Raw genomic sequence first — 23165 nt, forward strand, 5'->3', positions numbered from 1 at the left:
TCTGGTCCAAGTTAGAATATTAAGAGCTGATTAAAAAGCATGGCCTGCACCATTGTTCTATTTCCTATGGTTTAAAAAGTGTGCAAGGAGGATGATTCCAAAATGTATACGCAAAACCTGTTGACCACAATGTACCTTTATTTAAAATAACCACACTTAACACTGACAGTCGATTTAAGGTATTTTCACAAGGTTATAATCAAAGAAAACAAATTCTTAAACTTCTTAGAGAAACAGAAAACGTATATAGTTCTCACCAAAAGATCATTCATAGACCAACATGTCACGTTACTTGTCATGCATCAATGTATGATCTTCAGTAACGCTACTAGTTCAGTAGAGCAGTGTTTCCAACCCTGGGTACCCCAAAACAGAACAGTTTTGTGGTAGCCCTTGACAAACACACCTCATTCAACTCAGTGTGGGCTTGATGATTAGTTGACAAGTTTAATCAGGTGTGCTTGTCCAGGGTTAAAACAAAAATGTGTGCTGCTGGGGATGCTCGAGGACTAGGGTTGGGAAACACTGCAGTAGAGCGTGGAGTGTTCAGAGTATTTACTGTATGCAGGACGACATTATTGGATTAGTAAAACTAGAATGTATTCGTTATCCTATTTCTAGGAGTAGAACCTTTAAAAGTTAATTTGCTGTGCTATTTATACTGGTCAGTTATCTTAAAACATTTGTCTGTCGTACAATATTGGAGTACTTGGTAATCATGTTTAGGACACTAGATATTTTATAATTGTATAGCATTATATAATTGTATTATTATACTGTAAATAATATATTTATATTGCCCCTCCTGACATCCTCCGACATGGATGGACGTCGAATACTGACTTGTATCACGGGTGACCTAACTGGCAATCCAGTACTGTTCATCCCCAAATCAGTAACTTCACCATAAGAACAATAATGTTACCGCCTGCTATCAGTTGACCTTTACAACTGCAAAAGCACCATAAAAACATGCAATAAGCCACAGTAATACTGAGCAGAGCTCTAAAAACAAGTCATGCTTGGTTTTCTAAAATGTTACCCCATCGAGAGTCTTTTTAAATATCTGCTCACTCACGGAAGCCATCACACATTTGTACTTGTGCTCTTACTGGAATTACCTCCAATCCACCTGAAGTGCATTGAGCATAAAGTTGAGCCTTGACAGGCCTTGTGCTGTAGATTCCATTCCACTTCATCAAGGAGAAGTCTCATGTAGGGACATAGAGCCCGAAAATTCCTTGTGTGCCCGGCTCTTGTGTCAGCCTGTCTTGGTCTTACACTCCCTCGAGGCCTGGTAAAGGGGGAGTGCAAATACTGTAGGCTTGGTTGTGTCACTGTAAAGGAAACTGTGCACTGCAGCTTGATGCTTTGTCTCTCCCCTGGTGGTCGAGTCTATGAACTGTTGCTGAGTCGCCGGCGAATGAGTGAGGCTGGCTTGGTCTCTGTGTCCTCCTGGTCACTCTCACACTGTCTCTGACAAGGAGAGATATCGCAGTTTAGTTCTCTTTTATCGGATTCACACTATAGGGCAGACAAATTATAATGTGCTTGCTCGGTTATTTTGTTTTTCACATTGTTCTTTTCAGAACAGTTCAAGCAACTAAGATGAATGCGTAATCATGTAGGCCAGTCCAGTACAACTTTGCTTGGCTTGGTTTGGCTCAGTAGTGTGCAAAGGGAATTTGAATACAGTCAAGTTCAATGCAATGTTTTCTACCTCATGCTCCCTTTTTAGTCTTTATTTATGTGATTTTATAGATGTCATCAAACACATAAAAACAAGAGATAAGCAAAGCTTGGATGATAAGCCATTTGAGTTAAGGATACAGTAGGCTATATCACCTGTTCATTTTCAAAGCCTGGAAATATAGCATTTTTGCAATGAATAGCATTTTTAACAATAGAGGTTGGAAATGAGGGGCACACTTAATGGCCAATGTAATGGGTTTCGTTCGAGTGTAAATCTTAGTTGGACTGTCATTGCAGCCTTACTCACCAGTTCCTCGCCCGCCAGTGCACTAGTCTTACAAAGCAGCTTCAGTCGATGCAGCCTGTTACACACCCATACCATGTTATATGACATCTACAGAGAGGGAGAGAGAGGGAGAGAGAGAGAGGATCAGAGGAAAGGAGATATGAAACAAGATAGAAAGAAAAGGGGAGGATCGAGAGAGGGGACAACAGAACATAAGAGTCAGATGTTAGACAGAAAAAGACAGATCAGGAGAACAGAAGAGTAAATATCGAAGACAGAGAGCAAAATAAAATAGAACGCGAGAGAAATTGATTGAAAATATAATATTTCAAGCTGCAATACTAACTACCACAGTAGCACAGAGTTTCTTAACCCAGAGGCGCAACTTCGCGAGAGAAGTGAAAAATTTGACTTTAGTTCTTAATTTTCACAAATATAAAAGCACAACCTAGATTCGAGACAATGTCTTAAGTAGTTGAACACCCCAACCTCGTGAAAGTGACAAACTGACACGTTTTCATTTTCGTCAAAAACAGCTTTATATCAATTTGACCTTCGCTAGCCAATGTTGCCATGCCGTCGCCTACAAGTGTGATTGGGGACTTCTATTTGAGGATCTGTTTCTGCCTATCTTCACACTGTATTGTCTTTGACAGTGCGCTAAAAGGTCATTTACACACAAGTTACACCTCAACTTCATTAGTGTGTCTTCCCCACAACCTCTACATAGCTTTATATTACCGCTATCAACCTGCCTTATAATTGAGGCTATACATGAACATGTTTAAGATTGGGTACGATTTCATTATTCTGGATACCATATCATTCTGTCTTAGCAAGGATATTTAGCACCTCGCTAAAATGCGCACTTTAATTCATTTAAACTTTGCACATGAACATACAGATCTATGTCTCAGGCTTTGAGCACTGCTCAGTCTGTTTCTATGACCCACTTGCTGTGTCAACATTTGCTGTTGTGTTATTTGAGCACCGACCGGCTTAACTGACACTGATGTATAGGTCCTGCTTCTCAATGTAGCTGTACGTTCAAAACCGGTTTTGTGTTTGTCTTGTGTAAACTACTTTTAGTGAACATGTACTCTGTTGTCTCAGACTATGATGTCAGTGTGCTTTGTGTTCTAATAGACAGAGTAGACTTTAAAAGGGCCTTTCGGACGAAACATTACCGCTTCACGTTCATGCCCTATTTGTTAGTTTAGTTCCACAAGACGAGCATTGACTGTGTATCAATGCCCTTAGTTTGATTTCATTCCGTGTAACAAAACGCATGCACATTTTCAAGATTTGAGCTTTATTCAGTGTCATAATAATATGTGATATGGCATAAAATGTTGGGACAAATATAGGACATATATCCTACTCACCTTCCATTTTCTCTTGGCATTGAACTTCTTAAAGGTCTTCATGTTGATGGAGGAGCGATTCCTGTTGGCCACCTGTTTCCGTGTCAGAGGCTAAAAAAGAGGAAGCGATGATAAGTGAAGGAGATTTAAAAACAAGTACACATATAAAACGTGCAATATTAAACCGTTTGTCAGGTGCAAAGCCTTGTGCTGCCGACCCTCACCTTGATCCATGGGTGGTGTAGACACTCCTCAGCGGTCATTCTCTCACTACACAGAGACAGACCGACAGAGAGACAATAAGGATCGGCACACAGACAGACAAAGAGAGAGGCAGACAGGCGGGCAGGCAGACAATGGCAGCCACATACAGTCAAAGGGTAATCTATTCATTTGATACATGTAAGTTCATATTCTATTAAAAGCAGCTGGGGAAAAAAGCTGTCATTCTCAGCTGTCATTATCTTACTACACAGAGACAGGCAGACAAACACTGGCAACCACAGACAGCTAGACAAAGGGTGATATATTCATACAATACAGAGTTCCTATTCTATCAATAGTGGCTGAAAAAAACCAAGTATCTGTCCATTTACGATAGGTGCAAAGTCACAAAATAAGTGATCCATTCACTATTCCAGTCACCGTTCCATATTTGTTCTTGACATCGTAAAAGGACATCATAGTAGGCCAAATTACCCATGACCAATGCATTATTTACTTCTGATCTTTCACAAAGAGCTTCTGGATGAAGTCTTTGGCCATGGCACTGGTCATGCTGAAGTAGTGGTCGTCAAACTTGTAGTTCAGGGCTATGATGTTCCTCAGTGTCTCCTCGTCCGTGTCCCCTTGGAACGGGGACATACCACTCAGTCTGGAAAAATAAAGTGGAGTCGGGGAAAAGAAGGTTGCTGTTACTATAGCCCAATTCCAAGTCAACAGAGGAAGATGGCAATATTGTCACATTTGTATAGGGTTATAGTAGGCTGAGGGTTGATTTGGAATTGGGGATATGTGTAAATCCAAACGTACAGTAGCACCCCCCTTTTCTCCCTCAACTTACAGTATGTAGGTGATCACTCCGATGCTCCTATAGGGGGATGTAAACACAAACAAAGATCTAACAGTCATGTGGTTATTTTGTTCACAGGCCTAGAGAGGCTCAGTTCTTATCTCAATATCTTAACTTTATTCCAAAGGATGTCGACAGAGCTGTTGTGGTGAGTAGTTTTTTAATGTTTGCTTTCGTATTTCCAAATGTACTATAATCAGCTACCTCTAACATTTTCCTGCCTGAGGCTCTGGGGTAGGGGCATGACACATCGAAAACATAAGCCTTTGTTTGTCCCTAAAATAAACCTAAAATATCAACACTGACATCTGAATGATCATTTACTTTTTCGGGGATAGTCACAATGTGAAATGTCCTGGGGTAAGTTGTTTTTTCCCCCAAAGTCCTTACATTTTTACACCATTTATTAACGCTGGGGTGTAGCGCGTCTAGGTACACTCATATTCCACTGTACTACAATTAAGTCCAAACCTTTAGACTCAAAACAGTTGATTTCTGTGTAAAAAAACAAAACACAGTATCTAGCCGAAACCCACTAGAGAATCGGATTGTTATACAGTAGCTGAACTCATAGAGTGGAGCTAATGCATTCAACCAGAAACAGTCACACTGTGTTTTTAGGGAAAGGAGAGAGCGTGCCTACACATGCCTGAACGCATCCCAAGGGCTTACTCATCAAGATGGAAGGGGGACATTCTTTGTATATATATACACACACTCACCACATGTCCACAGCTGTGCTCAGAGGTTCGTAGTTGATCACTTCAGAAGCTGAGAAAGGGAGAGATGATTATACAGTGAGCTCCACAAATATTGGGACAGTGATAAATGTCTTGTTGTTTTGGCTCTGTACTCCAGCACTTTGGATTTGAGATGATACAATGAAGTTTGGAATATGATTGAGAAAGTTAGACACTCAAATATCATACCTGACCAAAAATGCTAACCTCCCCTGTTATTGTAATGTTGAGAGGTTAGCATGTCTTGGGGCTATGATATTTGTGCGTCTGTAACTTTCTCACTCATCATTATTCACAATTCAGCGTAGCCTAGTGGTTAGAGCGTTGGACTAGTAACCGGAAGGTTGCAAGTTCAAATCCCCGAGCTGACAAGGTACAAATCTGTCGTTCTGCCCCTGAACAGGCAGTTAACCCACTGTTCCTAGGCCGTCATTGAAAATAAGAATTTGTTCTTAACTGACTTGCCTAGTTAAATAAAGGTAAAAAAAAATCAGGACAGTCCATAATCATGGTAGCATCCACATTAATGTAGAAGTGTTTAGAAACATATTCTATTCTTATTTGCAATAAAAGTGACTCTAAAATGACACAATACATTATTTACCACTCATTTTTATTGTCCACAAAATTATCTGAAACAACCAAAACAAACAGAAAATGCATCCAACAACCTCATAGTATATTGTATCATTTCAAATGCAGTGTTGGAGTTCAGAGACAAACAACAACAAAAATGGGTCACTGTCACAATCATTTTGGAGCTGTGTGTACTATTATTATTATTACTGCTGAACTGTATTTCATTATCCTCATTGCATTGTACTGTATTTACTGAAATGCTGTACCACTATACTGCTTTGGCAATATCTACAAATTGTATTTCATGGCAATGAAGCAATCTGAGAGACTTGTCTATGCATGTAGCTGCATTTATGAAAAACACGCGAACCCCAAAGGCCTGGAAGTTTGAAAATTCCTTCACTATCTGTGAAGGAAACATTTTAATTTTCAAGAATGCAAACTGAACACTGCATTTATCAGAAAACCATTCATAGATTGTTTGACTGGTAGGAACAACGCCAGTGGCTTTGAGATAACTTCCTCCACCAGTCGCATTGTATTATTTAAACCTATAGTACTTTAGCTGCTTCTGCTGGGCAAACACATTTGAATTCCAAACAGGACCAGCTTTGTAACCATGCCAACCTTATCATGCTGACCAAATCTGTGTTGAAGCAGCTAGTATTTGAGAACAGCTTGAGATGTGTCTGTCTTGGGGCAAACTTCCAGTTGTTTCAAAATCTAATAGGATTTTAAGGATAATTTTGCTTTGTCATATATTACTACATATGTAGAATATAATTACTATATTGATAAGAGGTTTCTGAAATTATCTGGGTTGGAGGGTAATGTAGGTATGACCTGAAATGGCAACTTTCCTAGACCATCCAAATCGCTTCTGTTTCAATTGGAATTGTAACCACCACCCTAGTTTACCGTAACACCATCAACACAGATCATGACACTGCACTTCTTGCACTGTCTCCATGGAAACACCTGGACCTAGAAATAGGAGCTCACTTCCACAAAAGAGACCTCAGCCACATAGGCACTGCATTACAAGGGGCCTGTTCCAATTCTTTAATAACGTATCTGCCCCTTTCCACCACACCTGTTTCCACTCCCAAATCATCCCTCTGCCCTTTTCACCACTTTCAGTTCCCTATTAAACCAGCATGCTCCTTCCTACACACTAGAATAGTTTGCTTGGTGATGCCACGGGGTGGCCTTGTCTTTCGTGTGATGATTAAGTGCCTTAGGTTGTAGGAGTAAAATGTCAAACATGTATTTTATGCTGCCTGAACTTATGTTGTATCCATTCTATCCATGCTATGATAATTACCTTTTATGTTTAGTCCTGGCAGCCTCCTTAGTTTGTGGTTCTCTGTAAGTCACTTGTCACTACTTTGTCCTGTCTGCACCTTTTTATGTTGATGTGGTTCTAATGTTTCCCTTTTGTATATCCCTTCCAGACCACCACATCCAATCCTATCTCCAAGGCCTTACAATCCACATCCTAAAGCACATCCTTCCTACCGGCCTTACAAGCCCTACCTCCATTCCAAACCCTCCCCCGTGTGCCTCTGTTCGTTCCCGTGTTCAACTGTGTAATAAATACCCCTAAACCTGAATTACTGCTACATCTCCGGATTGGCATTCTGACCGATGCACCATGGTGGCAGAAACAGTCCTGAACGTAGCTTAGTCTGTCCTTTTCTTCTGTTTCCTTCCTAAAAGTAATCACTGGTGTGACAATTTGCATATGACGTAAGCAATAGGTTTCACTACATAGCCCTCAAGAATCCAGTCATGTCAATAAGTTATTCACAACAACTGTAGGTAGAGGGGAAGGATGCATGCATTTGCATAGTATTTAAACAGGGCCTAACTCATATACTCACAAATGTACTGGGGGGTGCCACTCATGCACCTGTACTCCTCCCCCGACTTGAAGCAGTGGGCCAGCCCAAAGTCAATGATCTTAATGTTGGGGTTTGGTGCCATCTTGTCCGACAGCATGATGTTTTCCGGCTGATCGTGGAAGGGGAATACACATTTTACATGCAAAATTAGGACAATCTGACCATTAAGGTGAGCAGGATGCTGACTGACCTGACCGTGAGCAGCATGTTCTTCAACACCCTAGTGCACAGGCACACTCCCTTTAGTGGCAGCTGTGGATACAAACATGACCATGCGACATGGACCCTTGCACTAATAAGTAGCAGTGTCAGCATGTTTGTGTGGTTCTGGGATGGATGAATACAGATATGCTCTTTTCACATTAAGCACTCATACCTAAAAGTCTAGGATTTGGGATTCAATAAATGAACAAGCTGTGTAATACTATTTTTTATGTGTAATACTACTTTAGCAGTGTTATTGGGGAGCTTAGTGTAAACCACTACTACAGACTATTGCAGCACTGGATTCTTAAATATCATACAGAATGAGTAACAAACTAAAGAAGTTGGATCATATGTCAAATCAACACACTAGCATAATTTACCTTTAGGTCAAAATGGCCTATTTGTTTGCTGTGCATAAAGCCCACGCCCAGTAGTATCTGCTTCATGAAGTCGATGGCGTCGCTCTCCGTCAGGTTCTCCTTCTCAGCAATGAAGTCAAACAGTTCTCCTCCACTAATACTGAAAGAGGAACGAGGAGAAATGGAGAGGTGTCAGAACTTAAAGGAAAATTCCACCCAAAAACTTTTGGTATTTGTTTCATTAGTCCATTGTTGATATAGACCTAAAATGTTTTGCATGTCAGCAATAACGTTTAAGATACAGTATAACTTTCAAAATACAGAAATACAGGCAGTGTGATCAACATATAGGCCATTTTTTCACCAAGCAAACTATTCTAGGCTTGGGTGGTATACCATACACACACCTTCACTTTTCCACATGTTGTTGTGTTACAGCCTAAATTAGACATTTTGTCACTGGCCTACACACAATACCCCATAATGTCAAAACGGAATCATGTTGTAGAAATTTTTACAAATTAATTAAAAATGAAAAGCTGAAATGTCTTGAGTCAAGTCATAAACCCCTTTGTCATGGCAAGCCTAAAGAAGTTCAGGAGTAGAAATGTGCTTAACAAGTCACATAATAAGTTGCATGGACTCACTCTGTGTGCAATACTAGTGTTTAACATGATTTTTGAATGACTACCTCTTCTCTGTACACCACACATGCAATTATCTGTAAGGTCCCTCAGTCGAGCAGTGAATTTCAAACACAGATTAAACCACAAAGACCAGGGAGGTTTTACAATGCCTTGCAATGACGGGTACCTGTTGGTAGATGGGTACAAATAAAAAAAGCAGACATTGAATATCCCTTTGAGCATGGTGAAGTTATTACTTACACTTTGGATGGTGTATCAATAAACCCTGTCACAAAGATACAGCCGTCCTTCCTAACTCAGATGCCGGAGAGGAAGGATTTCACCATTAGGCCAATGGATCAACAACATTGTAGTTACTCCACAATGTTAACCTAACTAACAGACTGAAAAAAGGAAGCCTGTACAGAATAAAAAAAAATCCAAAACATACATCCTGTTTGCAACAAGGCACTAAAGTAATACTGCAAAAAATGTGGCAAAGCAATTCAGTTTTTGTCCTGAATACAAAGTGTTATGTTTGGGGCAAATCCAATACAACACATTACTGAGTAAGTACCACTCTGCAAATTTTCAAGCATAGTGGTGGCTGCATCATGTTACGTGTATGCTTGTAATCGTTAAGGACAGGATCAAAAATAAACGTAATAGAGCTAAGCACAGGCAAAATCCTAGAGGAAAACCTGGATCAATTTGCTCTCCACCAGACACAGAGATGAATTCATCTTTCAGTAAGACAATAACCTAAAACACAAGGCCACATCTACACTGGAGTTGCTTACCAAGAAGACAGAATGTTCCTGAGTGGCCAAGTTACAGTTTTGACTTAAATCTACTTGAAAACCGATGGTAAGACCTGAAAATGGTTGTCTAGCAATGATCAACAACCAATTTGACAGAGCTTGAAGAATTTTGAAAATAATAATGGGCAAATGTTGCACAATCCAGGTGTGGAAAGCTCTTAGAGACTTACCCAGAAATACTCACAGCAGTAATCGCTGCCAAAGGTACTTCTACAAAGTATTGAGTCAGAGGTATGAATACTTATGTAAATTAGATATTTCTGTATTTAATTTTCAATAAATTAGCAATCATTTCTAAAAACATGTTTTCACTTTGTCATTATGGGGTATTGGGTGTAGATGGGGGAGAGAGAAAAGTCCATTTTGAATTCAGGCTGTAACACAACAAAATGTGGAATAAGTCAAGGGGTATGAATAATTTCTGAAGGCACTGTATATTTGGAAATAGCCACGTTATGGTATTTCAATACCGTCAATAACCATTGCAACTATTTCTTTGATGTTTTTAAATAAATTGTAATATCTGCAGCTACTTTTTAATTAAATACCTGCAGTCAACTTGTGCAATACGTTAGGATATAAAGAAGATTGCGTTCTTCATTTCACCTGTCGCAATTTGTCATTATAAAGCATACTGATAGTCCCCAGTCACATGGTGTTTGTTGACAAGCACATAACGATGAGAGACCAGAGCCTCGATTCACTCATTCACTGTTGTGCAGCACGCGCCAGGTAATCTAGTATTGGTTTTCTCGCTCCTCCTCCCCTCCCTCCACTCACAGCTCCAGCACCAGCACCACCTCGGCCCGGCTCTCAAACACATCCTTCAGGGCCATGATGTTGGGATGCTGTAGGGCCTGCAGGACCTCAACCTCCCGTTCTACATTCTTCCTCTCCATGCCCAGCCGGCTGCTAGCACACTTCCTGATCTTCAGGAACTTCCCAGCCCAGAGAGCCCCCGTGGCCCGCTCGCGCACCTCCCTCACCTGCCCAAAGTGGCCACTGGGGTGACGACAGAGTGAGACAATTTAGTTGTTGTTTGGAAAAGTTTTGAAATGGCCAGGTCCTTCCTGAGCTTGTCCAATAAAAATGTGTTCCTACTGAACACAACACAGGTTTATTTATTAAGTGTAATTGCAATATAATTTTTACAATGCCTTGCAATGAAGGGCACTTATAGGTAGATGGGTAAAAACATTTCAGTATTTTCTTTCTATACACAATTCAGTCAGTTTTTGAATTATTCCAATTGCTTACATTGAATGTTAGTTCACATTGAACTATGCAGCAAGACAGCATATGCAAAATTGACCTTGAAAAGTAATTGAATTCAGAGTTAAAATACCTTCCTCACTTAAACAGCCTCATACAAGAAGACCTTTTATAATGACCATCCTTACCTCCCAAGTACTTCTCCGATCTCATAGAGGTCTTCCACATTCTCAAGCATATTAAAGACGGCCATACTTCTCTTTTTCTCCCCAGTTTATCCCTCCGTTTCCACCCACTATATATTACTGGTGGTTCAAGTCCAAGTACTGCATGGTGCACTCAACTATTGCTTCACTAGGTCGGGACCTGAACAAAGAGAGAAAGAAAACAATTAATATCACAGTTCTAAGGCAAACGTGATAGCATGCAGGGGTATTCAACTCTTACCCTACGAGGTCCGGAGCCTGCTGGTTTTCTGTTCTACCTGATAATTAATTGCATACACCTGGTGCCCCGGGTTAGAGGGGAACAATGAAAAAATACAGTGTAACTGACTTCAAGGTCCAGAGTTGAGTTTGAGGGGCATAGGGGATAAATTGAATCCTGACTTTTGGGGGGTCTTTATTATGGATCCCCTTGGCAGCAGCTACTCTTCCTGGGGTCTAAACACAACGTACATCACACAAAAAATGAACAAAATAATTCAATTAAACAGTATATCATAACACCACTACATATCTATAAGACAAAATGTATAATACCACCAATATTGAGATGTGCTTCAGATGTGCACCCGCAACTCAAATGTTCAGACATATCTTCAGTTGAGGCCAATGGATGACATTAGCTTGAGTTCGAGTTGTAGGCCTACGTGCATGTCTGAAATTAGGATTTGGCTCATAATAAGCAGGGGGCGCTATTACAGCACAAATAACTTAAAACCATAAACAGTGACAGAACAATGAATCAACAGTAGTGGCATAAGGGTCGTTCCATTTTATTTAAATAATTTCTGGACCGCACCCATTTTGAAGGAATAGCAAATAAGTCTGGCACCAGAACCGATTGGCAAACGTACTGCAAATTCAGAAATCATGTGACTAAACGGAATAAAAAGAAGAAGAAACTACACTATTAAACAAAGATAAAGGACATAAAGAATGATAGTAAAAAGCTTTGGAACACCTTAAATAAAATTTTGGGAAAAAAGGCAAACTCAGCTCCATCATTCATTGAATCAGATTGTTCATTCATCACAAAACCCACTAATATTGCCATCTACTTTAATTATTTTTTCATTGGCAAGATAAGCAAACTTAGGCATGACATGCCAGCAACAAACGCTGACTCTATACATCCAAGTATAAGTGATCAAATTATGAAAGACAAACATTGTCAATTTTCATTCCGTAAAGTGAGTGTGGAAGAAGTGAAAAAATGATTGTTGTCTATCAACAATAACAAGCCACTGGGGTTTGACAACTTGGATGGAAAATGACTGAGAATAATGGCGGACAATCTTGCCACTCCTATTTGCCTTATCTTCAATCTAAGCCTACTAGAAAGTGTGTGCCTTCAGGCTTGGAGGGAAGCTAAAGTGATTACGCTACCCAAGAATCGTAAAGCGCTCTTTACTGGCTCAAGTAACAAAATATTGTAATAAAACGTTCTCAATTTCTATATGATTTAAATTCCAAAAATATTCCTGATTTCTGTGTATAAATGCTGTAAACACATTCCACTCCACATCGTGTTCAGAGCTTCAAGCCAAGCCCGCTCTCCCCCCCGTGAAATTTCAGTAGCATCTCGAACCTGCACTTATCTGACCAATCAAACATTACCCTTTCCACAGCAAGCTGCTCTATTAGTGCAAATTGCTGGAGTAAAACATTGAGATAAATATACAAAAATGAACGAAAAGGAACAATGTGAACTGTTACTTTTTTGGGACCCTAATCAGTTCAGAACTTTATTTTCTTGTCAGAAAATGGGACAGGGCCTCCCGAGTGGCGCAGCGTTCTAAGGCACTGCATCGCAGTGCTAGAGTTGTCACTACAGACCCGAGTCTATCACAACCGTCCGTGATCGGGAGTCCCATAGGGCAGCGCACAACTGGCCCAGTGTCGTCCGAGTTAGGGGAGGGTTTGGCCGGGGGGGGCTTTACTTGGCTCATCGTGCTCTAGCGACTCCTTGTGGCGGGACGGGCGCCTGCAGACTGACCTCTGTCGTCAGTTGATCTGTGTTTTCTCCGACACATTGGTGCGGCTGGCTTCCTGGTTAAGCGGGCGGGTGTTAAGAAGCGCGGTTTGGCGGGTCATGTTTCGGAGGACGCATGACTCGACCTTCGCCTCCCGAGCCTGTTGGGGAGCTGCAGCGAAGAGACAAGATAAAAATTGGGGAGGAAAAGGGGGTAAAATACACTTTTTTTTAAAGAATACTGGGACTAACAAAATAGCAGTTCTGCTCAGAATGGAATGATGGGTAAAATATTTTGGTTCCAACCCCTGATGGGAAAATCAGTTGTTTTAAACTATACTGTCAATATTCCATAGGAAGCTTATTGAAATCATAGAAACATAGATAATAGAACATACATTCCCATTTATGTTGACGTTCGATGGTGGGTGGACCGGCGGCCATCTTTGTGGAAGTAATTGGAAGTAAAAATTTCAATGATGTACCAGCTAAATTGCAGTGGTCTGAAAGGATATCTCCATTCTATTAATAATATTTCTATGATTGAAATGCTACCCACCCTGTATTCAAGAGTATGGTGTGTCTCAACCAATGGCAGTCACAACACAAACACTTCAGATTAGGTTAAACAGGGTCTAAACTACAACATATGCGAAAATGAAAATAAATCTGAGTTGACATGTTTTTGGATAATTGACATATAACAAAAAAAAAGGACAATTTGTATTTAAAAAACACCTTTTTCTAGAAATTAGAAAATACTTTGACAACCCTGTTTAAGTTTTTAAATGGTATCCAACTCAACTGTTTATCTTTACCAGTGATGAAGACATGGATGTCTCATGGTATAGTGGGGTCTGCAAAATGGGTCAACTTTGAGCACCTCCATCTCCTAAATGTTTTGGCAGTTCTGACCACTTCTACCATGGGCAAATATGTATGGAAAGTTTCTGTCACACCCTGATCTGTATCTGTTTGTGCTTGTCTCCACCCCCCAGCAAGTGTCTCCCATTTCCCCCTATTATCTACTGTGTATTTATACCTGCGTTTTCAGTTTGTCTGTTGCCAGTTCGTCTTGTCTTGTCAGGTCTTACCAGCGTCTTTCCGGTTCTGACCTTTCTGCCTGTCCTGACCCTGAGCCTGCCTGCCGTCCTGTACCTGCCTGCCCTCGACCTGCCTTTTGCCTGCCCCCTTTGTTATAATTAATAATTATAATAAATATTCTGAAAAGTAATATCTGCCTCCTGTGTCTACTACAGTAACCTCCCAGGCTCTCAGTAACCCCGCTACCAGCTGTGTTTCTCCCAAGCTTACCCCGGCTTACCTTGAACCCCGCTTACCTCCCCCGGAGCGCTATGTTGGAGATCCAGGAACCTGCCAAGCGTTTCTCTCCCAGTGCTCCCTCATCCTCGAGCTGCAGCCTTCTTCATTTCCCTCAGATCGTTCGAAGATGGCGTACCTGATAACTCTCATGTCCGGGAGAGCACTAGCCTGGGCTACAGTGGTGTGGGAGCATCAATACACTGTTTGCCTCAGCCTGGAGGAGTTTGTGGCGGAGGTAAGAAAGGTGTTCGATAATCCGTTGTCAGGGAGAGCGGCTGCTCGTAAGCTACTTGAACTGTGCCAAGACTCTCGTAGTGTGGCAGACTATGCAGTGGACCTCAACTCTCTCATAGCCTTGACCATACAGATCGATTGGACGCTACGGGAACGTAGGAAGGAGAGGAGGTCTATCCCGGTCACACTCGCTCGTCCACGATTCCCACCTCGCCTCCGAGGAATCCCGGACGTTCCAGAAGTCTACATTGCCGGGAGAATCCGATGTCACCCGAGTTCCCTCGGGAATCACAGAGGGCTGTCGACTCGTCTCCTCCAGAACCAATGCAATCGGGCAGGGCTAGATTGTCTCCTGTTGAACTGTTGTGTAGACTGAGCACCAAGAACTGTCTGTATTGTGGTACTACAGGACATTACATATCTACCTGTTCATTAAAAGACCAGGCTCATCAGCAGGTATGAGCATGCTGGTGAGCTTCCAATCTCCCATTACTCGTACGCCTCTTCATGCCATCCTGCTGTGGGGTGACCTGTCCAAATCTCTCCGGGTGCTCATTGACTCTGGTGCCGACGACAGTTTTATGGAGACTACCCTGGTGTCGGAGCTGGGTATCTCCACACAACCCCTCTCCATTACCATGGACGTCACTGTGCTGGATGGGCACTCTATTGGCAGAGTCACCCACCATACGGTTCCCATCAACCTGCGAGTGTCAGGTAATCACAGTGAGTCTATGCAGTTCCTGCTCATTGAATCTCCTCTTGTACCCACGGTTTTGGGGTTTTCCAAAGGCACAGTCCCCTGATCGACTGGGCTACTGGTTCTATCATGGGTTGGAGCCCGTTCTGCCACTCGCATTGCCTGTAGTCGGCGCAGCCTGCCACGGGACGTCTTCCTGCGGGCTTGGGAGAAGCCTCGGATCTCTCCGCCATTCTCGCAGAGTACCAGGACCAACGGGAGTTTCAGCCAGGCCCGTGCTACATCTCTCCCTCCGCATCAACCCTATGACTGCGCTATCGACCTTCTCCTGGGCACTACTACGCCTCGGGGGTGGCTTTATTCTCTGTCTGGTCCGGAGACCAATACTATGGAAAGGAACATTGAGGACTCTCTTGCTGCAGGGCGTATTCATCCATCTGCCTCCCCCGCCGGTGAAGGGTTCTTCTTTGTGGAGAAAGACAAAATCCTACCGGGGCCTATCTCATCGGCTTTCGAGCCTCTCCAGGGGGGTGATGATCTTCTCGAAGTTGGACCTTCGGGAACGCTTACCATTTGGTTCTGATACGGGAAAGAAGACGAATGGAAGACAGCTTTTAAAATGTCTAGCGGGCACTACGCGTAGCTTGTTATGCAGTTCGGACTGACCAACGCTCCCGCAGTGTTCCAGGCCCTGGTTAACGACGTGCTCCGTGACATGCTGAACCGGTTTGTGTTTGCCTACCTCATTTTCCCCCGTTCAGCTCAAGAGCACGTCCTCCACGTCCGACAGGTCCTTCAGCATCTCCTGGAGATCCAGCTTTTTGTGAAAGCAGAGAAATGTGAATTCCATCGCTCCACCATCTTCTTCCTAGGAAACGTTATTGCTGCAGGAAATATTCAGATGGATTCGGACAAGGTGAGAGCGGTGTGGATTGGCCTCTAGCCACATCCAGAGTGCAGCTGAAACGTTTCCTGGTGTTTGCTCATTTCTACCCCCGCTTCATCCGGGGTTACATTACCCTGCCTTCCCCCCTCTCAGCACTGACCTCTCCCAAGGTTCTGTTCACCTGGTCTTCAGCAGCGGACCGGGCGTTCTCAGACCTCATGCATCAATTCACTAGAGCCCCCATATTAATCCATCCATTTCTGCCCAGGACCAAAAGCTGCATCCCTGCGATTTCCTTTCCCATCGTCTTAACCCCGCTGAGAGGAACTATGACGTGGGAAATCGAGAACTACTCGCGGTCAAGATGGCATTGGAGGAGTGGAGGCACTGGTTAGAGGGTGCGGAACATCCATTCTTAGTGTGGACTGACCATAAGAACCTGGAATATCTCTAAACTACTAAGCGCCTCAACTCAAGGCAGGCTCGATTGGCCCTATTATTCACTCGTTTTAACTTTACTATCTCCTACTGCCCGGTCCAAGAATGGGAAGCCTGACACGCTCTCACACCTGTATAGCCCCACTGCTACACCATCTGACCAGACGTTTGTCCAGGACTCTGCCCAATCCCCGGTCCTGGAATGGGAACGTTCCTCTAGACTCACCTGCCATCCTGGCTCCCGTCGGACCCTGGCTTTCTTCCGACAACGTTTTTGGTGGACCATCATGGTTTCTGACGTCTCCTCTTTCGTCACCGCCTGCACTGTGTGCGTGCAGAATAAGGCCCCGCGGCAAGCTCCGGTTGGCCGTCTTCAACCATTCCCTGTTTCTCACCGCCCCGGTCCCATTTTCCTGGACTTCGTCACTGGTCTTCCTCCATCAGATGGCAACACCACCATCCTTACGGTGGTAGAAAGGTTTTCCAAAGCCACCCATTTTATTCCCCTTCCCAAGCTACCCTCAACCAAGGAGGCTGCCATGCTCATGTAACACGTCTTCCGGATCCATGGACTTCCGGTCGACATGGTCTCTGATCTCGGTCCTCAGTTCTCGTCCCGGTTCTGGAAGGCGTTCTGCACTCTCGTTGGGTAGTCGGCCAGCCTGTCCTCAGGTTTTCACCCCCAGTCTAATGGCCAGTCGGAGCGAGCAAATCAGGACCTGGAGATAGCTCTTTGTTTTCTCCTCTCCGCCAACCCCACCACCTGGAGCCAGCAACTCGTGTGGGTGCAATACATCCGCAACAACCTTCCCTGCTCGGCCGCTGGTCTCTCGCCCTCTCGAGTGTTCCTTGGGATATCCGCCCCCGCTCTTCACTGAGGAAGAAGTCAGCATACCCTCGGTCCAGATGTTTGTCCGCCGCTGTTGCCGTACCTGGAAGAGAACCCGGTCCATTCTTTTCAAGACCACCTCCAGGTATCGGCGACGGGCGGACCACCACCGGACCCCAGCTCCCCGCTATTGTCTCGGGCAGAGGGTATGGCTTTCCACCCGGGATCTGCCCCTCCGGGTAGAGTCCCGTAAACAACCCCTTTATTGGCCCTTTCCCAATCTCTAAAATCCTTAGTCCCTCTGCTGTTTGTCTTCTGTTGCCCCGCACCCTCTGTATACATCCCACTTTTCATGTCTCTAGGATTAAACCTCTGTCTCACAGCCCTTTGTCTCCTATTTCCACCCATGGTGTGAAAACAAACATGATTAAAATAACAGGCTAAAACCCTCAGAAAGCCTCAAGTGTCAAAGTAAATCAACCCATTGGTGATCAGTTTTGAAAGGATTACTGATATTAACTATTGGGAAGTATTCTCCTTGAAGACGTCCAGTTGTGCCTAATGCAAATGCAGGGAGGGAGAAAGAGAATAAAAAGGCTGACAATAAACCAGCATCATAAAGACAGACAGAACGAGACAGACAGACAGACAGACAGACAAAAGCCAAATATGGCATGAGAAAGGGAGAAAGAGAGAGAAAGAACGAGAGAAAAAGAGAGAGAAAGAGAGCAAGGACAAGACGGATCAACTTTAACAGTTTGCAATCATATAAAGTAGGAGAGGGAGCAAGGGAAAATCAAATTGGCTTTGTTACATGCGCCGAATGCAACTGGTGTAGACTTGCTTACGAGCCATTCCCAACAATGCAGAGTAAAAAAAACTATAATTAAATAAAAAGTAATAAAAGAGGTATAAAATACATAAGAATACAGACAAGAGAGACAGACAGAGTGAGCTAATGACCTCTCGCAGGACGAGACAGAGGAGAAGGGAGATACGTTTAGGCATAAGACAGAAGAGCTAAGAGCTGGATCGGAGAGAGAGAGAAAGCGCAGGCTCTCTGAAGAAAGAGTGGGTCGGAGATGATACCAACAGGGGACGAGAAGTGGTCAAGTGACTGTTGAACACACCATACCCTGTCTGTCTGTCTGTGTATCAGAGAAGGGAAATGTGTCTATTAGTGACAGCATGTGAGTCTTCCTGTATACTCTCTTTCACTCTCGGACTCTGACTGTATTTATGCATGTCCCCCCCTCCCCTCAGCCATGTGCTAAAAATCCTTCCTAGATGTTGTTGCCTCCCATGTGTAACAGTAAATCCAATGCCAGACTCTACCAAGAAGAGATTCCCGAGACTCCCCTCGTGATCCACCCCCAGCTTCCTACCCCAATACCATGAAGTCAACAAAAGTACAACATCCTGAGAACAACTGTGTTGATTCAAGAACCAGCTCCCGCGCAACTACAAAAGCACCTCTTCCCCCAATAACACTACAGTGGCACAATGGCCCTTGTCTTTGAATGGTGCACTATGACGTCATCATGTCAAGAGGTCCGATAAGTGGCTAAAAGTGAGGCCTCGCTCCTGAACATGTGCCAAAATAGACAGACTGTGGCTTACTGCTTCATATTTTTTGAACCATGCAAGTCAGTTAAGAACAAATTCTAGAACAAATTCTTATTTACAATGACGGCCTACCCTGGCCAAAACCAGGCGACGCCGGGCCAACTTATCCCCACCCTATGGGACTTCCAATCACGGCCAGCTGTGATACAGCCTGGATTCGAACCAGGGACTATAGTGACACCTATTGCACTGAGATGCAGTGCCTTAGACCTCTGCGCCACTCGGGGGCCCTAGGGCACTCTATTCTGAAGAATAAGTGTGAGGAAGATGTTTCGGCTGCAGGAGCCAATTTGCCTCTAAACAGAACATATAAGGTCGTTGGACCATATATAAGGTCAAGAACCAGCTCTCGCGCAACTACAAAAGCACCTCTTCCCCCAATAGCACTACAGTGGCACAATGGAGTAACGTTAGGCTCCTTCAATCCATTACTGGGCTACTGCAAACCCTGACCACACCTGTGTCTAAGTGAATGTGATCTGTTCATTTTTCAACGTTATGTTGAGTTTGGCCTTACCCTCTGTGTGTGTGTGGTGTGTGTTTGTGCGTGTGCATGCGTGTGTGTGCATGCGTGTGCATATAAAGTCGTTGACCAGCTAGTCATTGGAATGCATTTGTAGAAAATACTACTATGAATTCCTAACTGAAGTGATCACCACATAGAGCAAAATACTTAGAGAAGATTATGATCATGTGGATACCACAATAATGATATGAAAGCTGAATAGGTTGGAATTGGGGAAATACGAAAGCCAATGAGGAGAAAGAGAAGTAAGGGTGCCTAAACTTTATGCAAAGCAAAACTTTTTTAAATCAGAAGCTCAGATCAACCAGGTATGAGAAAAACAAATCCCATAACTCACACCAAACATCGACGCGCACAATGTATCCAAAAGAAACGGTGGGTAACGTGCCTAGCTTTCTCCTTTTCAAATGACCAACCTTCAGATTCTGTCAATCCATTACTACCATCAGGTCATAGCAGAACACAACCCGGGAAAAAAATTATATTCCAAAAGGTATTCCACCGTTTTTAAAACTCAACTAGTCGTGAATGAGCGAGAGACAGAGCGCTATGATTGCTGCAGTGATGCGCAATGGACTTTGAGAGAAAATTAGTGATATGACTTAATTATGAGTTAATAACGTATTGTACAAGCATGTGGTGTGTAGTCTGGGTGGATTACATATATATAGAGAGAAGCATAAATCATAGAGAAAATACCGAAAATAAAAAATGCGTCGAGAAGAACATGAGGAGAAACACTCACCCAACTGAATGCCAGAATGCTGTTTGGTCTTCTAATGCGTTGCAATTACTTTTCCTTCGTGACAAGTACGAGGACGACTAGTCAACGACGTAGCAAACTTTCCTGTGCCATGTGTAAATAGGCCTACAGCCAGAGTTCTTTACAGTTAGCCGTGGAATGCGGAAAAGTTCACCTTATTTCTGCCCCTCCTTCAGTTTCTGTGTAACTTTGTTGGGAGTGCTCGCTTGCCTAGGTGCAGCCCCGCTTTGCCTCGGTTGTCACTAGTTACCACAGCCACAAAGTCAAAATTAGCTATCTTAAAAATGTATAAGGTTAGCAGTGTGTTTAAGGTTAAAATATTTTTAAGAACATACATTTTTTAAATAGGCGGGTTTAGCCATAATTATGACTTTGTGGCTGTGGTCGCCAATGATGATGCCACGAGTTCTTCATTCTAGTCATGCATTGCTCAAGGAAACTGGGCGCGCGCGCGCACACACACACACACACACACACACACACACACACACACAATATTACACACGTATGGACTTGAAACTCTCACAATTAATATGTTATGATGACTACTGGTATGTGGTACTGATACAATACAGACAGCACATTCCCCTGGGAGCAGCGCAGAGAACTCATGCAGGCTCAACTCAGCAGAACTCACGATGCTCTTCGCTCAATTACACACACGCACCCAATTCCCATCACATCGAAGTAGTACCACTACGCACACAACCAGATGTACACTAGGGTATCACACAAACTAGGATAGAGAATGTGACTGTAAAGTAGCCTATGCATTACCAATATAAAATTGACCCCCGCCCCCTCTCTCGCTCTCTCACACACACACACTACATGGAGAGAATGGCATGTGGTACAAGACACTACAACCGGTATTTACAACTGTGTGCATTTCATTTTACAATGGACTCATCTGGATGAAAAGAATTACCTGAAATTCATTGGAATCCTGTTCTCGGAATATCGCCTATTATAATCATTCAGGTAACGTTGTTTCGTTTGAGTCCCGACATACCACAGCAATGCAACATTATCTGATACAGAAAAGCAGCACATAGCTGGGGTATGAGTAAATAACGGTAACGTCGTTTTACGCACTAAAGGCGTAAGGCTATGGAAAGGGGCTCACCTGTTTTCAAAACTGTCCTCGTGGCTACACACCGAGACTTGACGAGTCGTTCCGGTCCAGCCGAGGTCTGAAATTGATGCACGTACCAGGCTGTTTCAAACAAGGAAAGCACTCGGAAAGTATTCAGACCCCTTGAATTTTTCCACATTTTGTTACGTTACAGCCTTATTCTAAAATTGATTAAAACGTTTTTTCCCCCTCATCAATCTTCACTCAATGCCCCATAATGACAGAGCAAAAACAGTTTTTGGACATATTTGCTCATTTATTAAAAATAATAAACTGAAATATCACATTTACATAAGTATTCAGAGCCTTCACTCAGTACTTTATTGAAGCACTTTTGCTAGCAGATACAACATTGAGTCTTCTTGGGTCTGACAAACTTGGCACACCTGTATTTGGGGAGTTTCTCCCATTCTTTGCAGATCCTCACAAGCTCTGTCAGGTTGGATGGGGAGCGTCGCTGCACAGCTATTTTCAGGTCTCTCCAGAGGTGTTCGATCGGATTCTAGTCCGTGCTTTGGCTGGACCACTCAAGGACATTCAGAGACTTGTCCCGAAGCCAATCCTGCGTTGTTTTGGCTGTGTCGTTGTCCTGTTGGAAGATGAACCTTCACCCCACTCTGAGGCCCTGAGCGCTCTGGAGCAGGTTTTCATCAAGGATCTCTCTGTACTTTGCTCTATTCATCTTTCCCTCGATCCTGACTAGTCTCCGAGTACCTGCAGCTGATAAAAATCCCCACAGCATAATGCTGCCACCACCATGCTTCACTGTAGGGATGGTGCCAGTTTTCCTCCAGACGTGACGCAAGAGAATCACAAGAGAATCTTGTGTCTCATGGTCTGAGAGTCCTTTAGGTGTCTTTTGGCAAACTCCAAGCGGGTTGTCATGTGCCTTTTACTGAGGGGTGTCTTCCGTCTGGCCACTCTACCATAAAGGCCTGATTGGTGGAGTGTTGCAGAGATGGTTGTCTCTCTGGTAGGTTCTCCCATCTCCACAGAGGACCTCTGGAGCTCTGTCAGAGTGACCATCTTGGTTACCTCCCAAAACCAAGACCCTTCTCCCAACAATTGCTCAGTTTGGCCGGGTAGCCAGCTCTAGGAAGAGTCTTGGTGCTTCCAAACTTCGTCCATTTAAGAATGATGGAGGCCATTGTGTTCTTGGGGACATTCAATGCTGCAATGCTGTTTTTGTTACCCTTTCCCAGATCTGTGCCCCGACACAATCTTGTCTCGGAACTCTACGGACAATTCCTTCAACCTCATAGCTTCGTTTTTACTCTGACATGCACTGTCAACTGTGGGACCTTATGTAGACATGTGTGTACCTTTCCAAATCATGTCCAATCAATTGAATATACCACAGGTGGACTCGACTTAAGTCGTAGAAACATCTCAAGGATGATCAATGGAAACAGGATGCACCTGAGCTCATTTTTGAGGCTCATAGCTGAATACTTATGTAAATATGGTATTTCTGTTTTTAATTTTTAATACATTTACAAAAATGTATTAAACCTGTTTTTGCTTCCTCATTATGGGGTATTGTGTGTAAATTGATGAGGGGGAAAAGTAATTTAATCAATTTTAGAATAAGGCTGTAATGTAACAAAATGTGTAAAAAGTCAATGGATCTGAATACTTTCCGAATGC

At 43.3% G+C, this 23165-nt stretch overlaps 1 protein-coding gene across 5 annotated transcripts; it reads right to left on the reverse strand.

Moving 5' to 3' along the window:
* Window positions 1-120: 120 nt before the first annotated feature.
* Window positions 121-21598, reverse strand: LOC129831108 (death-associated protein kinase 2-like). Of its 5 annotated transcripts, none has more exons than XM_055894163.1 (12): window positions 21510-21598; window positions 11051-11228; window positions 10431-10652; window positions 8225-8363; window positions 7617-7746; window positions 5137-5185; window positions 4406-4432; window positions 4064-4216; window positions 3567-3612; window positions 3364-3453; window positions 2000-2086; window positions 121-1476 (listed from the first exon to the last, which is right to left on the reverse strand). In XM_055894163.1, exons 2-12 carry the CDS (start codon window positions 11113-11115, stop codon window positions 1396-1398), a joined length of 1089 nt encoding a protein of 362 aa, XP_055750138.1. In that variant the 5' UTR covers window positions 11116-11228; window positions 21510-21598; the 3' UTR covers window positions 121-1395. The 5 variants fall into 5 exon arrangements, with proteins under 5 accessions (XP_055750138.1, XP_055750139.1, XP_055750140.1 ...); XM_055894164.1 differs by lacking the exon at window positions 21510-21598 and adding an exon at window positions 21312-21470; XM_055894165.1 differs by lacking the exon at window positions 21510-21598 and adding an exon at window positions 20366-20750 and having other exon boundaries at window positions 121-1470.
* Window positions 21599-23165: the final 1567 nt, after the last annotated feature.

Source organism: Salvelinus fontinalis, chromosome 32 (assembly GCF_029448725.1).
Source record: "Salvelinus fontinalis isolate EN_2023a chromosome 32, ASM2944872v1, whole genome shotgun sequence".
Lineage (NCBI taxonomy): Eukaryota > Metazoa > Chordata > Actinopteri > Salmoniformes > Salmonidae > Salvelinus > Salvelinus fontinalis.

Bases quoted from the DNA above. Each gene is read 5' to 3' on its own strand.
- LOC129831108 (XM_055894163.1), bottom strand. From the start codon at position 11,115: ATGGCCGTCTTTAATATGCTTGAGAATGTGGAAGACCTCTATGAGATC. The intron at 7,747-8,224 runs GTAAATTATGCT...TTCCACGATCAG, and splicing joins TAGGCCATTTTGACCTAAAG to CCGGAAAACATCATGCTGTC. The intron at 3,454-3,566 runs GTGAGGGTCGGC...CCTCTTTTTTAG, and splicing joins TACACCACCCATGGATCAAG to CCTCTGACACGGAAACAGGT.